This window comes from Branchiostoma lanceolatum, chromosome 3, assembly GCF_035083965.1.
Source record: "Branchiostoma lanceolatum isolate klBraLanc5 chromosome 3, klBraLanc5.hap2, whole genome shotgun sequence".
NCBI lineage: Eukaryota > Metazoa > Chordata > Leptocardii > Amphioxiformes > Branchiostomatidae > Branchiostoma > Branchiostoma lanceolatum.
In genome coordinates, this window is record NC_089724.1 from 3,775,239 (window position 1) to 3,789,155 (window position 13,917).

The 13,917-nt window shown below is 39.5% G+C and overlaps 2 protein-coding genes across 2 annotated transcripts; one reads left to right on the forward strand and one right to left on the reverse strand.

The window, feature by feature from the left end:
• Positions 1 to 1,365: 1,365 nt before the first annotated feature.
• Positions 1,366 to 8,070, reverse strand: LOC136429197 (histone-lysine N-methyltransferase PRDM9-like). Its single transcript, XM_066419073.1, has 9 exons — positions 7,912 to 8,070; positions 7,290 to 7,465; positions 6,934 to 7,092; positions 6,497 to 6,576; positions 5,422 to 5,671; positions 5,047 to 5,205; positions 4,457 to 4,728; positions 3,313 to 3,580; positions 1,366 to 2,066 (listed from the first exon to the last, which is right to left on the reverse strand). The coding sequence occupies exons 1-9, from the start codon at positions 7,989 to 7,991 to the stop codon at positions 1,438 to 1,440; spliced, it is 2,073 nt and encodes a 690-aa protein (XP_066275170.1). The 5' UTR covers positions 7,992 to 8,070; the 3' UTR covers positions 1,366 to 1,437.
• Positions 8,071 to 10,195: 2,125 nt separating this feature from the next.
• On the forward strand, positions 10,196 to 13,271 carry LOC136429759 (uncharacterized). Its single transcript, XM_066419720.1, has 5 exons — positions 10,196 to 10,258; positions 11,021 to 11,102; positions 11,797 to 11,850; positions 12,518 to 12,585; positions 13,058 to 13,271. The coding sequence occupies exons 2-5, from the start codon at positions 11,033 to 11,035 to the stop codon at positions 13,181 to 13,183; spliced, it is 318 nt and encodes a 105-aa protein (XP_066275817.1). The 5' UTR covers positions 10,196 to 10,258; positions 11,021 to 11,032; the 3' UTR covers positions 13,184 to 13,271.
• Positions 13,272 to 13,917: the final 646 nt, after the last annotated feature.

The window sequence follows — 13,917 nt, forward strand, 5'->3', positions numbered from 1 at the left end:
TTAACTATACCTACACATTTGCTACTGTAACATGGAAGACGTGTCCCAAAAGTCAGCTGCAGGTATTTCGAATTCCAACTCATTGCATGTTGGAAGCTAGTGTATGACATGCCCAAAACCGTTGCTGCATTTCGTTCTTTGCTCATGTCACTAGAGGTCTCTACAAACCACAGATGATCATTCTAAGAAGGCAACCACCGTACCTTTCCTTTTTGCAAACTGACAGACAATCGCATTTGAACAAGTGTGCCATATGCCGCTGTAACCGTATGCAAGTAGATAGAAATGCTGACAGCAGCTCTGTTTACGGGAGGTGGACTAGTTATATAAATCAACTGGTAGCTAAAGAGTTCATGACAGAATCCAATTTCCCACAGTGCACACACTCTGGTTTACTGTAGAGTCCAACAATGTTGCAAATGTACAGAAACTGGTCAGAACATATAGGGTGAACAGTAGAAGTCTTTTGTCCAGAAAATTCAAACATTGACAACCAGTGCATACAACTAGTGTAACATGTTTTGTACTCCATAGAACATAGAAGTCTAGTTTTGGTAGCAGCACTTATGATAACAATGAAAGTTCTTGTACTGTTGTCCTAATGATGTGTGCCAAATCTGTGACTGTAAAAATCGGAATGCAGTGTCTGTAATCAATGTGATAACCTATTTCTTATATCCGATAGATATACTTGCTTTGAATTATGACTGACAGCGAATTCTCAATGTTAAAAAAATCACTTCTGGAGATAAGTAAACATTTAAATATGCATAATTTACATTTCTATTTTTTTTTAATACATTTTCCATTTCCTTAAATACCTTCCATATAATTCTACAAATGGGCCTCATGGCTATGGACATGGCCAATGAACAGGAATGTTGTGTTTTGTAAAGCAAAACTGAATAACATTACAAGTAATTTCTTAATACCATTTATCAAAGAAAGCATTACTGTATTATATACTTGCATTTTTCATATATAACAGACACACAATGCGGCTAATATCAAAACTGTAAGTATATCATTCATTTCAACATTATGAAAGTTCAATATTGGACATTTGATCACATTTGAACATCATCTCTATGATCTATAACTAACATGCAGGATGGCTTTGGAAAATTTAAATTACATTTTACCATTCTTTAAGGATATTTATACATTTTATACACAATATATTTGCTCTGATGAAAAACACTGGTTTCATTGATGTGTCTTACATGTAGGTCAGAGTTCTTCCATCCTTATCATCTTACCAACACGGTTAAGTCATAAATACTAACAAGTTCTAAACATTAAGATATTTTAAAACCCAGGTCATAAATCAAAGATGTTGACATGACTTTGTTACTTCTCAGCAGTGCCCTGGTTGTGATTCATCAACAAAGGGATTGCTGGGGGCAATTGTGTACATTTGGGGGGGGGGGGGTTAAGTTAACTACTGTGTTCCTTCTGCATGTGGGCTCTCATTGTATCTGATCTAACAAACCCCTTGTGACACACCTGACACCTGTGTGGAAACTCCTTAGTGTGAATACAGATAACATGACTCTTCAAATTATTGCTCTTTGTAAACCTCATGTCACAGTGTTCACACTTGTAAGGCTTCTCACCAGTATGAATTCTCATGTGTATCTTTAGATCACCTGCCATTGAAAGCCCCCTTCCACACTGTGTACACACATGAGGCTGCTGACCAGAATGTGTTAACATGTGTCTGGTCAGGTTTGACTGTCGGTTGAATGACCTCCCACACTCCTCACACCTGTAGGGTTTCTCACCAGTGTGAGCCCGCTGGTGTCTCTGCAGGTGTGCCTTCAGTGTAAACCCCTTCCCACAGGTGGGACACTTGTGTGGCTTCTCTCCGGTATGGGTCAGCAAGTGTCTCTTCAAGTCCGTTGACATGTCAGTGGAATAACTACAATGAGGACACTTGAACTGTTTGACCCATGACCTATCTCCATGTGTCTTCACATGCCTGTCCAGGTAGTCCTGGGTAGAGAACAGCTTTTCACACCTGCTGCACCTGTAGCCTGCAACAGTTACTGCACCTGTCTGGATAACTGAAGGGACACAACAGGTGAAAACCTTGGTATGATATCCAAACAAAGAGTGTCCTTAATATATCGGCATAAGCAGCTCTTTGCATGCCTGTCCAGGTAGTCCTGGGTGGAGAACAGCTTCCAACACCTGCTGCACCTGTAGCCTGCAACTGCACCTGTTAGGAGGTCAGAAGGGACACAACAGGTGACAATCTAAGTACAATGTCCAAACAAAGTGTGCCCCTGATATGTCTGCATAGCTATTCACATGTTTGTTCAGGTAGTCCTGGGTTGAGAACACCTGCAGTCTGCAACTGCACCTGTTTGGACACCTGGATAGAAGAAGAAGAACTTTATTGCACAACAATTGTACATGGTACAAGGTATGGCAAGAATTTGATAATATAACACAAAGTGGAAGTATAGAATAAAACTTAACATCATAATACATGTAGTAACAATACAATAAGGGCTACCATACATTTTCGATATTGTGTTATAATCATTGATAGAACAGGGGACAACTGAAGTATGGTATCCAAACAAATTGTGCCCAACATGTCTGTATGGTTCTTCACATGTCTGTCCAGATAGTCTTGGTTGAGAACAGCTTCCCACATCTGCTGCACCTGTAGCCTGCAACTGCCTGGCTACCTGAAATGACACAACAGGTGACAACCTAAATATAATATCTGATCAAAGTGAGCCCCTAATAAATCTGAGTAGCTATCCACATGTCTGACATGTGACACCTGCTGCAACTGTAGCCTGCAACTGCACCTGTCTGGATACCATTGGTTATACACAGCTTCCCACACCTGATTCACCATTGTCTGGATACCTGCCGAGAGATAACAGGTAACAGCTTCAGATTTATCTTTAAACGAACTGTGAACCTGACTTGTCTGCATGTATTTCCAGGTACCCCTTTCTGGTAAATAGCTTTACACACCCTGCCAATGCACCTGTCTGGCTACCTGTAGAGAAATAACAGGTATTCAATATGGTGTAAAAGCAATGCCTTGATGGTGATTTGGATGTTTATTCCTGAAGCTCTGGGTGTAGAACAGCTGCTGCACCTGTAGCCTGCAACAACACCTTGTCATGGACGTTGATAATTTGTCCGGCAGCATAGCTAGAAAAATTAGATAAATTGTGCAAATCTTCATGAAATTTTGCCACTGCTTTTTGTGCATAAGAAAGTTGGGTACTTCAGACTGAGTTGAATTTCCTACAAAACTCTGCAATGCTTATTAAAATTCCTTACTTTGCTTTTGTCTGTTGCGCTCCTCTCCTTTTGTCTCTGCCTTTTCTGAGATGCCCAGCTCCTTGGCGTAGTCATTCCCATACCACACCAGCAGCTCGGTGCCAGGGGGAACAGGCTTGTAGGTGCGGTAGTAGATGTTCCTGTAGTACTGGAAGGCCACCAGGTTCTGCTCCTCCTCATTTCTGGCACAGTTGACGTAGCGCATCCAGCTGCTCTTGGTGACATCAGTGGCATCAATGTAGTACTTCACTTTGTCATTCTTGGAGATCTGCATGGAAAATTATAAGGTTTGTAATGTAGTTACATGTACATGTAATTAAATTGTAATGTATGCATGGAAAAGATTAGGTTTGCTTAACCCTCAAACACCTGAACGGGGTCATTTTTGACCCCAGGCCAGGATTTTGAAGTGCTATTTGAACATGTTTGATCTGAAAAAAAATCCTAGACATCTTTTCTAACCTATCCTAATTTTATAGGGAGATTGGCACAATACTGTTGACATTATGTACGAAAGTCTGTGTTGAGTCAGCTGGGGTCATTTTTGACCCCAGCAAAACAAAGGTGCTGTTTTTGAAACCTATCCTCTGTAACTCCTTAACTATTTATTGTATGTCCACCAAATTTTCAGAGGATGATGCACATGTGAATTGATATTACTAATAACAAATTTTATGTCATAATGAAATATTATGACATCATTATGCAATGATTTCTGTGATTCTATCCGCCATCTTGGATTTTGACTGATGATATCATTAAATCAGCATAAAATATCAATGTTAAATTATCAAAGTTACATATGGATTACATAAGATGATAACCATGTAAGAAAATACATTTGGCGTTCCAACAAAGCCTCGAAACATTATTGACATTATTGATTATGAACAATATTGTTGCACATTAAAAACAAAAGGAAATATCATTTACTAAATAGGGTTACTATCAAAAGACAATTCCGGATCCATCTCCAAGAGAAAAAGAGAAAACTAAGCTGTAGTTCGTTTCTACAGATCTCCCTACAGAACATACAAAACGCAATGTACAATCGTTCTCAACAATATAGGGAATAGCATTAGATATATGGAATTAAGCCACTAACAAATTTCTAGTGAAATAAATCATTGTATAGGTCACTTACTTGCCATGCATATCCACTTGTCATTCCTATCTCAGGACCACTGATTTTCCCATCATATGGCCCAAACACCAGGTTCTTGTGCATGGTCTTTCCATCCAACCAGACCCCGTCCCCTGCCCCCTTGATTTTGGAAGGACACACAGACAAGAAGTCAGGTAGGGTGCGGGCCGCTCTGTTTGGTTCTCCTTTTGGAACTTCTTTGTCCTTCACGACAGTGAGTGGACCATGGACGGGACAGTCACCCTCATAGAGCTCATTGCAGTCTTCGCAGACTGGAACAAAATAAAATCATGTTGGCAATTACAATGGCCTTATGAAAGAATGTTTATAATCTTGCATCGAAACTTACAAAATATATGATAATAAGATTTACATCATTCTGGACTACCCAACAGCTTAACTTATAACAGTTACAGGGTGTTCTTTGAATGTGATATTTAGAAATAATTTTTAAAGAAAGTTCTCCTGCTTTACAGTATGTGTTTCTCCTTGAATGTACAAATGTACAATGTCATGTATGTGAGGAAATTCCAATGAAACAACCACAGTTATTATGAAAACCGAACATTATCAAACAAAACCATACATACACAAATAGTGGTCATCATCCGGAAGTTCAACTTCCTTGTAGTTCTTTCGTGGAATGTTGCGTTGTGGATAGCGGCTCTTCCGAGTCTCCCTTGTATCCTCTACTGGTTCCTTCTTCAGTTCTGGCTGCTTTGCTGGTTGAAGTGTTGTAGTCAGCACCTCTGATTTTAACAAAAGACACCATGGCTCATTCAAATTGTAGATGGTACATGAAAGAAGGCAATTCTCTCCCAAATTGTTCCAGTTTTGTGGTCTGTTGCAGCTAAAAGCCTCCTATAGGAGTGGCAGCTAATGTTTTAGAATGGCATGTAGAAATTCATCATCACCATCATCAGTTGTTCAAGTTGCAATCATTAAGAAAAAAAAGATTTGAGTACCTTCCTCCAAATCTGTACTGTCTGACTCTGAGCCTTCCTCCTGTCCATCCTGTGGTCCAGCAGCCTCCTCTTGCTGAATCTCTAACTCCAGATCCTTCATCTTCTTCTCCAGCTCTGCTAGGCTGGCTGCTGTAGCTGCCTGGACCTCAGCCACCTCCTCAGCTTGGAAACCCAGGAATGTTTTTGCTTCATCTTCACTCTCCCTTGTCTCTGGGGCTTTGCTGACTGTTGCTTCAGCTTTCTTTTTTGCCTGTGGTAACAATCAATGATATCATTGCAATACTGCGTGTGTTAAGATTGTCTAAGAATTATGATATTCCCCTTACCTTTTAATATCACTTTTTTCTCTACCGGTATGTAGACTTAAATAATTGTCCTTGGTGCTGATTGTTGCACTGACAGGAAAGCACACCTAAACATTCAGTTTCACACCAAGGCGACTAACGGTAACTCTTTTACCTAGGATACTTGGTGTTCACAATGTAATTGTAGAGAGATGCAAGTGGGTAGGCACACCAACAAAAGAGCAAGAACTGCAACTGCATTTCTGAATGGCATTTCAGCACTAACAATAATGTATTCTAGAGCGTTAGCATGAACATTATTCTATAGACGATTCTACTGTTAGTCATAGACTAGATCAGTTCTCTACATCGATCTGTCAACAATTAGTAATAGTCCAATTCTCATGTTCGTTAGTTGCCATACATTGTACCAGCTACAATTGTCGCGCAATAAAGTTCTTCTTCTTGTATAAAATACCCTCTCCCAAATAAATGTGCTTCTCATGTATGGCATATAGAGATGTAGGTGGGTAGGCAAATATTCATGCAAAAGGTTAGAGCAAGAAATGTACTTACATTTGTGGATGGCATTTCAGCACTAACAATAAAAATGTACACAAAAAATCCCTCGCATAGATTTGTTTTTCATGTACCATAGTTGGTAAGTGCCTTGAGTCCAGTTAGTTAATTCAGCCTTTATCATTAAACAGTTTTCAAAAAAAAAAAAGTAACTGCAGCATATTGTATGTCAAAATCCTTCGATGGCATTTAGAATCTGTGTTTTGTCATACCTTAGATTTTTGGTGTAGGCCAGTGGCCTGGGGTTTGGGTTTTAACATCCTGGGTTTCTTGGGAGGCAACAGGAACCAAGCTGTGGGGTTTACACAAAGAGGGATTATGTCCTACAAGCTCAACCAACAAAAAGCAGTCTATAGCAATTAACATTAACATACAGAAGGAAATATGCATATTAGCCTGTACATAAAAACAAACAAGCTATGTTTTTGAGTACTCAACATTGTGACAGAATTCAATTTTTGTTCAACACAAGAAAAAAGAAATTTTAATCACGTCGAATTGCGAAACCACTTGTTTGAAGGAAAGATAAATTATTCAACATTTCAAATGTTGGATGGCACAGTAAGTCATTTGTAACTTGTATCTGCGATATTGCAACCTGAAATCTGATATCATATTAGCTTCCCTTTGTTGAAATCACTGCACTCACGTTTCTTTGGCCGCTGGTTCTTCTTCCTCTCCAGTTCAGGTGTCCATTCTTCATCTTCCTCTGACTCACTGCTGGTGAGAGGTGGGGTGGGGGGCTCCTTGGGCTGAACCAAGCTGCGTCTGTTCCTTTCCATGAAGTAGGGTTTCTTACCAGGCAGACCTAACATGAAAGAATGAAAAATTATAGTAAATCTTGTTGGACAGAATGGCCAAACCATGATGTGATATGTCCTAAAATTCTCACTACTTCAGTATCCATTAATTGTGTAAGATTGTGACTTTGTTTTTGGCATGCTATGGTCAGTAACAGTTATAAAATAATGATCAATAATTTCTATGAAACAATCCAAAACTTACCAAGCATCCTCATGACATCGTAGTTACGCTTCATGTTCCGATATCGTGTCATCTCAATTTTGCTGAGCTCAGCCAGTTCTTCCTTGCTGAAGTACTGCTCAACATGGATGTCTTCAGTCTCTGGGACTTTGCTCATGTCAAAGTCTGTGTCTATCATGCTTGCAAATGGGTTTGAACTGGAAGATGAAAGAGATAGACGAAATGAGACTCAAACATCAGCTGTCAGCTGGTTACTTCTGTCAGCTCATCACAATTTCAAATAATTTTCTTATGAGAAAAACATAAATGGAAGCTGGTGTGTTTACGCCAAAGGGCAGTTATACCGGCTACATAGATACAGATACAGAAATGTTTTTTTTTTTTCATATCATTACACATATAGCTAGCTATATTATGTGCAAAATTAAAGCATTGGTATAGTCATTAGAAAAATGTACACCCTGATAAACATGATTTTACCACTGAGACTGAGATGGGGGGGGAGGAATCTTCCGGCATACCTGTTTACTAAAGATCTGTGGAAAGTGGCATCATATATATGATTGATTTTACTCGTAATTTCAAGTAGAATATTTCAAAAAGCAACATGGATGTGGTTTTTTTTTTCCATATGAGAACTTACCTGCCACTGGTGCTGGCTTTCTGCTTGTCGTTGTTCCCGTCGTCTGATCCTGACGAGCTCGCGCTGCTGACAGACGCCATCTTCACACTGTCGTCTGCACTTTACAAATGGCGGGAAAACTCCTGTCATGACAGAAAAGTGCAGTTTTAGCCTACAACACAAATCTATCGTATTTTCTGTAGTTTTTCTATGTGCTTAGATAACCAGTAACTCAAGCCGATTCCCTTTGGTGACAATATTGCTCTACACTAACCAGCATACTGTAGAGTACTGCAAATTAACTGCATAGGATTCATGTTGAAAAATAAACTAGCCCTCAACATAGGAATCCCTGTACATCGTGTAGTTAACAGAACTTACATTGAGTTTCCCTAAGACACAACCTGAAACGGTTATCACTGGCTAAAAAACACTGGGATATATTGCGATGACAAATTGAGGCACTAACGTTTATGTAAACAAAATCCTGTCAGAGGACGTCGTGTCACTGAGTTGTCAAAATGTCGTCTGCACAGAACCAGAAACAAAAATGTTCAAGTCTGACAGAAAAGTGAGTTGTCACAGCAAAATCTCGATGGACAGAGACTTACCGATTGCCTATTGGGTCTGCTGAAGTCAAACTCCGCTAAATTCCAACTCCTTTGCAAAGAAAATTACAATTTTCCCCGCACAAAACTCCTGAACGTCCGTTCAGAAGAACAAAATGAATTCGGAAGACTTCGGAGGTATTCTCCCCATAATGCACAGCGATCGTACATTTTCGGAGGCTTTTCGGGTGTAATCGGGCTTTAAACTTCTCGTTGCAATTTTGCCTGCTACATCTGCTTGGAGATCAAATCCCACTATATTTCCCTCTTTATATTGCACGTTGGTAAATGTTTTTGGCAAGGGTGTGATAACAAACAACAAACGCCGTCCGAAAATCGTTGTGCATGTAATGATACTAAGAAATGCTATAACTAAGGACTTGTTCGTTACCATGTTTTGTTTTATTTTATAACTTCAATTCTTGTTAATAGTACAATGTTTGTGGTCTCTACTAGGTCTCTACGTTGAAAAATCAGGTATCTTGTCTTTTCGCCCTCCCGTATTATATTTGTAATCTGCAGAGGATGCCATCCATAAACTTCACTTGCTATGGCCCAAACATACAAATCACACAAAACGAAGAAAGCAAAATAAAGTAGCATGCAGTAGCCGATGAAGCACGGCTTTTCATGCAGATACTACAACAAACGAAATTTAAGAATGAAAGTCAGGCGTCGCGCATGAAGTGCATTTTCTCAAACTTGCCAAGCAACCCTAGTAGCATCTAAATACTAAAATAGCCACAGATTGTAGGAAGAGTAGAGTAAATAAGAGCAGAGTAGAGTAACGTTACGTAGAGTTGAGTCTAGTTTACGGTCAAGTAGGATGTTCATCCAGTTTAGACCGCTCTTTATCTGTACCTTCTTTAGTCAACTGACACAGTTGATTTGTGTGGATGATCCAAAGTTCTGTGGTTGAAATTGACAGGGTGGTACTCCATAAAGTTGTCAAATTTCATCGTTGATCGTCAATCATAAACCAGCGTGGCACATATCGTGCCGACTAGATGTCCCAATATGTGAAGAAGATTATGCAGTTCAGACCTCACAACCAAAAAGAAGACAACGTTAATGTCAACACCACCGAAGGGAGCGGGAATGTAACGTTTTTCTTCTCACTTTGTCAATGGTAACATGATTTTTTACCTTACCTTCTTTTCGGGAAAAAATACGATTAAAGCAATGACATACACCGATTTATCTTTTATTTTCATGGCTTTATGCAAGTAGAAATGTTGTGTCACTTTATTTCGTATGTCAAAGGTTTCATATGTTTAGTCTAAATCTTCTTTTTATTCCGTTTTCATATCTCTTATTTGTCGTAAAAATGACATGAATTTCATAATAAATATTCGCCCCCCTCCCACACTTGGGCTTTTGTTTACATTTTGCACTTGACGCCGGGCGGTTGCCAGGGAATCCCTGGATATGCAAATTTTAGAACGAAGTATTTGTTCGAGTAGGGTTATCCATCTGTTTTTCAAACAACAATTCTAGGCAAGGACTTTGTCATTGAATTACAGAAGCTCCTTTTGCATTTCTATTATTAACTTGAAACATAATTTGTCTTTTACAACGTCTAAACGATTGGTATGCGGTAAAACAATTCACCCTTTACAAAAATTACCCCCGCGCAACACGAAGTAGACTCGCCCCAGCGCACTTAGCAACGATTCAAGCAACTTGCTCGCCATTCGCTGCTACGACGCCACGGAGTGTGGACGTGTTTTTTTCTACCTCCGACTCCAAGATCTTCCCCTGTAAGTTTCACAGATGTTATATTACTGAATGTATTAATTAATTAATGTTTCTGAACCGTTCAAAGGCATTTCTAAATTAACTACCCTAGTTTTACCGTAGGTTAACGTGAAAATTTACATGTTTTTCAACAGCGGTATTGGGGAGGGATTTCTTTTTAATACTGATCGCTGATGTAACGTTAGACATTTTATACCTTTTCTACCAGTATAATATATAATGAAGTACTTTCTTGTTCGGACAGTAAAACGGGAAGCACAGAATAAGACCAGTAAGTAACTAGCTGCACAGTTAACATATCTACAAACGGCTGACAACCCGATTGAAGGGCTGCATTGTTGAAGTACTGGATGGGGAGGGGGGCGGCGCTAACGTTAAAACTTCGCTACGCCATGAAAAAGAATTGTAAGATGTTTTTTCCAAAATCGCCGCAAGTTACCATGATGCATATACTTAAACATTATTTTCCATTCACGGAAAAAGCACAAGTAAACATGTATATGTTGTTTTTGGCGACGACTAGGTAGCGGGGCCTTCGACATAGCACTTACAACTTACGTTTGCGTGAATCTAGACATTTTAATGCCATCCCCATGAAAGCTTTCTGCAGTATCGTAGCTGTACAATTGTTGCTAAAAGAAGAGATGAAACCTTGCTGATTTCTGCATATCATCATGGCTATTTCATACAAACTGTTTAATACTACTGTTCATTGAGGTTTTGACTAAGACTTAGTGTTTGATATTTGTTCCTTTCTTCAACAGGATTCCATCGAAATGTTCGGAACCCTGGGCAGGGTGGCCATGAGGGGCCTAATGGGGGCGCAGCCGGTAAACATCTTGGCTGGTAAGGGTCTCTGTTTCTTTGCTTCATCATTTAATTTCTGAACTTCTGTACAAATGTAATATTATGTACATAGATCATTGGAACCATAGACAAGACCAAACATTATCTGTTCTAAGTACATAGACAAGCCTGATGTTTTATGATGACAACTGCAGGGCTTTTTCTTGTGCCAGTATGCGTCATGCATGTATATTTGTATTACAGGCAATTAAAGGCAGGATGTTATGTTACAAGATGTTTTCATAAACATACAGCTTAATATGACTAGCAGATGGTTATTTATCCCATATGCACTAGTTTGATATTTATCAGGATCTTTCTTGTGGCGCAAGTGGTAATGCAACCCTGCTGCTTCGCCATCTGGATCAAATTCCGTGGATCCTAGGGCCCGCGTTTGATCCTCAGTGGTCGGCTCAAGCTCGGACACGTTGTAAGGGATTGCATTCGTCATTTCGGATGGTGACGTAAGCCAGCGGTCCTGTGTATGAGGGAGCTTCGGGCGTAAGCCTCAAGCGTCAAACCTCTGCACATAAAAGAACCCAACACACTTATCTAGAAGAGTAGGGGTGACCCGGTGTGCTTGGTCAAAAATGCAAGCCGTAGTGAAGCCTCATTGCACTACTATTAGCTACTTGAAAAAGCATTGCGCTTCACCTCAAATGAAGAAGCCTGCTTTACCTTTTCTCTCCTGTAGCCCCCCGGTCCCGCCCTGCCCAGGTGTTCAAGGGAATGACCAACCTCGCTGCCTGTAAGACTGCCTTTCCTTACAATAGTTTATCACTAGTAGATCTTGTATGTAGAATCATGCTCAAACTCCATATCTGCTTAGAACATAAGTTAACTGCAGCTTAATTGTTCCAGATCCTTTCTCCCATAAAAACCTGTCTAGTCTAGTCACTTATATAACAAAGTGTTGCAGCTTGAAGTACGTTTGAATTAGATCTTAGACATCAGGTTTTGATGGTCATCTTAAGAAAACAAACATTGAACCCAAAGTCTGGAGGCCTCCATTGTACAAAAAGAAACATCCAGACAGCTCTTATGTGTGCTGCACTTTTTCACTGAAGCATATTAATGTACAAAATGTACAAAAATGTCAAAACAGGATACTTTTATATACCTCATGTCATGTAAGAGCGAATATATAATGGACAAAGTATGTGGTCATATTTCCAAATGTTTCAAAAAGAGAGAAGAAACTACTAGGTGATCATCATTTAGTTTAGCAATATCCCACAGGTTGTATGTTTTAGTTTTTAGCATTAGAATGTAGCATTTTGATCAATTTATGTTTACATTATGTTCCCTACAGACCACGTGTGGTCTTCTGTGCATTTAGCCCTTATGGGCAGGAATATGCAATAAAGACTATTATTATTATTAATATGGTTTCATGATTTTGTACTTTCCTCCAGCCATCTCTACCATCGACGCCATGTTGTATGTCACAGCTGCAGCCATGGCTGGTGCTGGCATCTTCCACGTGAGTCACATTTCTTACTTGGGTATTATACTGTTGAATATACAGTGTACCATCCTTGGGTAACATATCTTTAAGTTGATGACTTGTTTCAAAGAAAAAGATTGACCAATCACTGAGCTGAGACAGATATAGGCAGTAGTAGTGGGCAACCCCAAGTCAACCGTACACACTCACGCCACATCTTCAGAAAAGACACTGCAGCCGCATATGGTTCCCGTTTACCGACTTTATTTGAGCCCACACCAACATGTTTCGCCTGCATGTGTGTGGCTTTCTCAAGGATCAAGGCTCGAATGATTAAAGGATCAATGCTAAAATGATGTGGGCTTGAATAAAGTTCTAAACGGGAACTATACGCGGCTACAGCGTCTTTTCTGAAGATGTGGCGTGAGTGTGTATGGTTGGCCTTGGGGTAACGTCCTTACCAATTACCTACTGAGCTGAGACACATTTCTTCTCCCTGCCTTTGTAGTACAAACGAGAGGAGCAGCAGACACCGATGAGGAACAACATCGCAGTCGTCGGTGACGCCAGACCCACGGAGGTACCAACTTACCCGTGGGTTGGCGTCGCCGACAACGACTGGACTGGCTTCTAAACTGCCACCTGTTGGTCACCTGAAGGCTGAACACCTGGGAAGGACAAAAGAAAATGTCTGGGAGGAAAAAAAAGAACACAAAGAAAAACATGAAATAAATATAAAAATATAAAATGAATATGAAAATATAAAATAAATATGAAAATATAAAATGAATATAAAAATAAATAAATATAAAAATAAATGAATATAAAAATAAATATAAAAATAAACACATATAAAAATATAAAATAACTATAAAATAACTATAAAAATAAATAAAAGAATATGAAAATAACTAAATAAAAAAATATAAAATGAATACAAAAATACAAAATAAATATTAAAAAATAAAACAAAGTACATTGTACAGACATGTAGTCTCATTGTACCAATTTGTATTAAAAAATCCTCCCAAGTTACAACCTCGTTTTTGTTACTTCAATGGTACATAGTCTTGTTCCTTAGCTAATATTTCAGGATAGGTGAGTGAGTGAGAGGGTGAGTGAGTGGGTGAGAGTGAGTGGGTGAGATGGTGAGTGAGTGAGTCAGTGGGTGAGAGGGTGGGCGAGTGGGTGAGAGTTAGTGATTGGGCAAGAGAGTGAGTGGGTGAGTATGTGAGAGTGAGTGGGTGAGAGAGTGAATGGGTTGTGAGTGAGTGAGTGGGTGAGAAAGTGAATGAGTGTGGGTGAGTTAGTGAGAGTGTGAGTGGGTGAGAGAGGGAGTGAGTGTCGAGTGAGTGTGTGTGAGTGGGT

Coding starts and splice junctions, on each gene's coding strand:
- LOC136429197 (XM_066419073.1), bottom strand. CDS start 7,991: ATGGCGTCTGTCAGCAGCGCGAGCTCGTCAGGATCAGACGACGGGAAC. Junction 5,672..6,496: donor GCCTACACCAAAAATCTAAG/GTATGACAAAAC, acceptor TTGTTACCACAG/GCAAAAAAGAAAGCTGAAGC. Junction 2,067..3,312: donor GCGCAACAGACAAAAGCAAA/GTAAGGAATTTT, acceptor GTGTCCCTTCAG/TTATCCAGACAGGTGCAGTA.
- LOC136429759 (XM_066419720.1), top strand. CDS start 11,033: ATGTTCGGAACCCTGGGCAGGGTGGCCATGAGGGGCCTAATGGGGGCG. Junction 11,103..11,796: donor GCCGGTAAACATCTTGGCTG/GTAAGGGTCTCT, acceptor TCTCTCCTGTAG/CCCCCCGGTCCCGCCCTGCC. Junction 12,586..13,057: donor CTGGTGCTGGCATCTTCCAC/GTGAGTCACATT, acceptor CTGCCTTTGTAG/TACAAACGAGAGGAGCAGCA.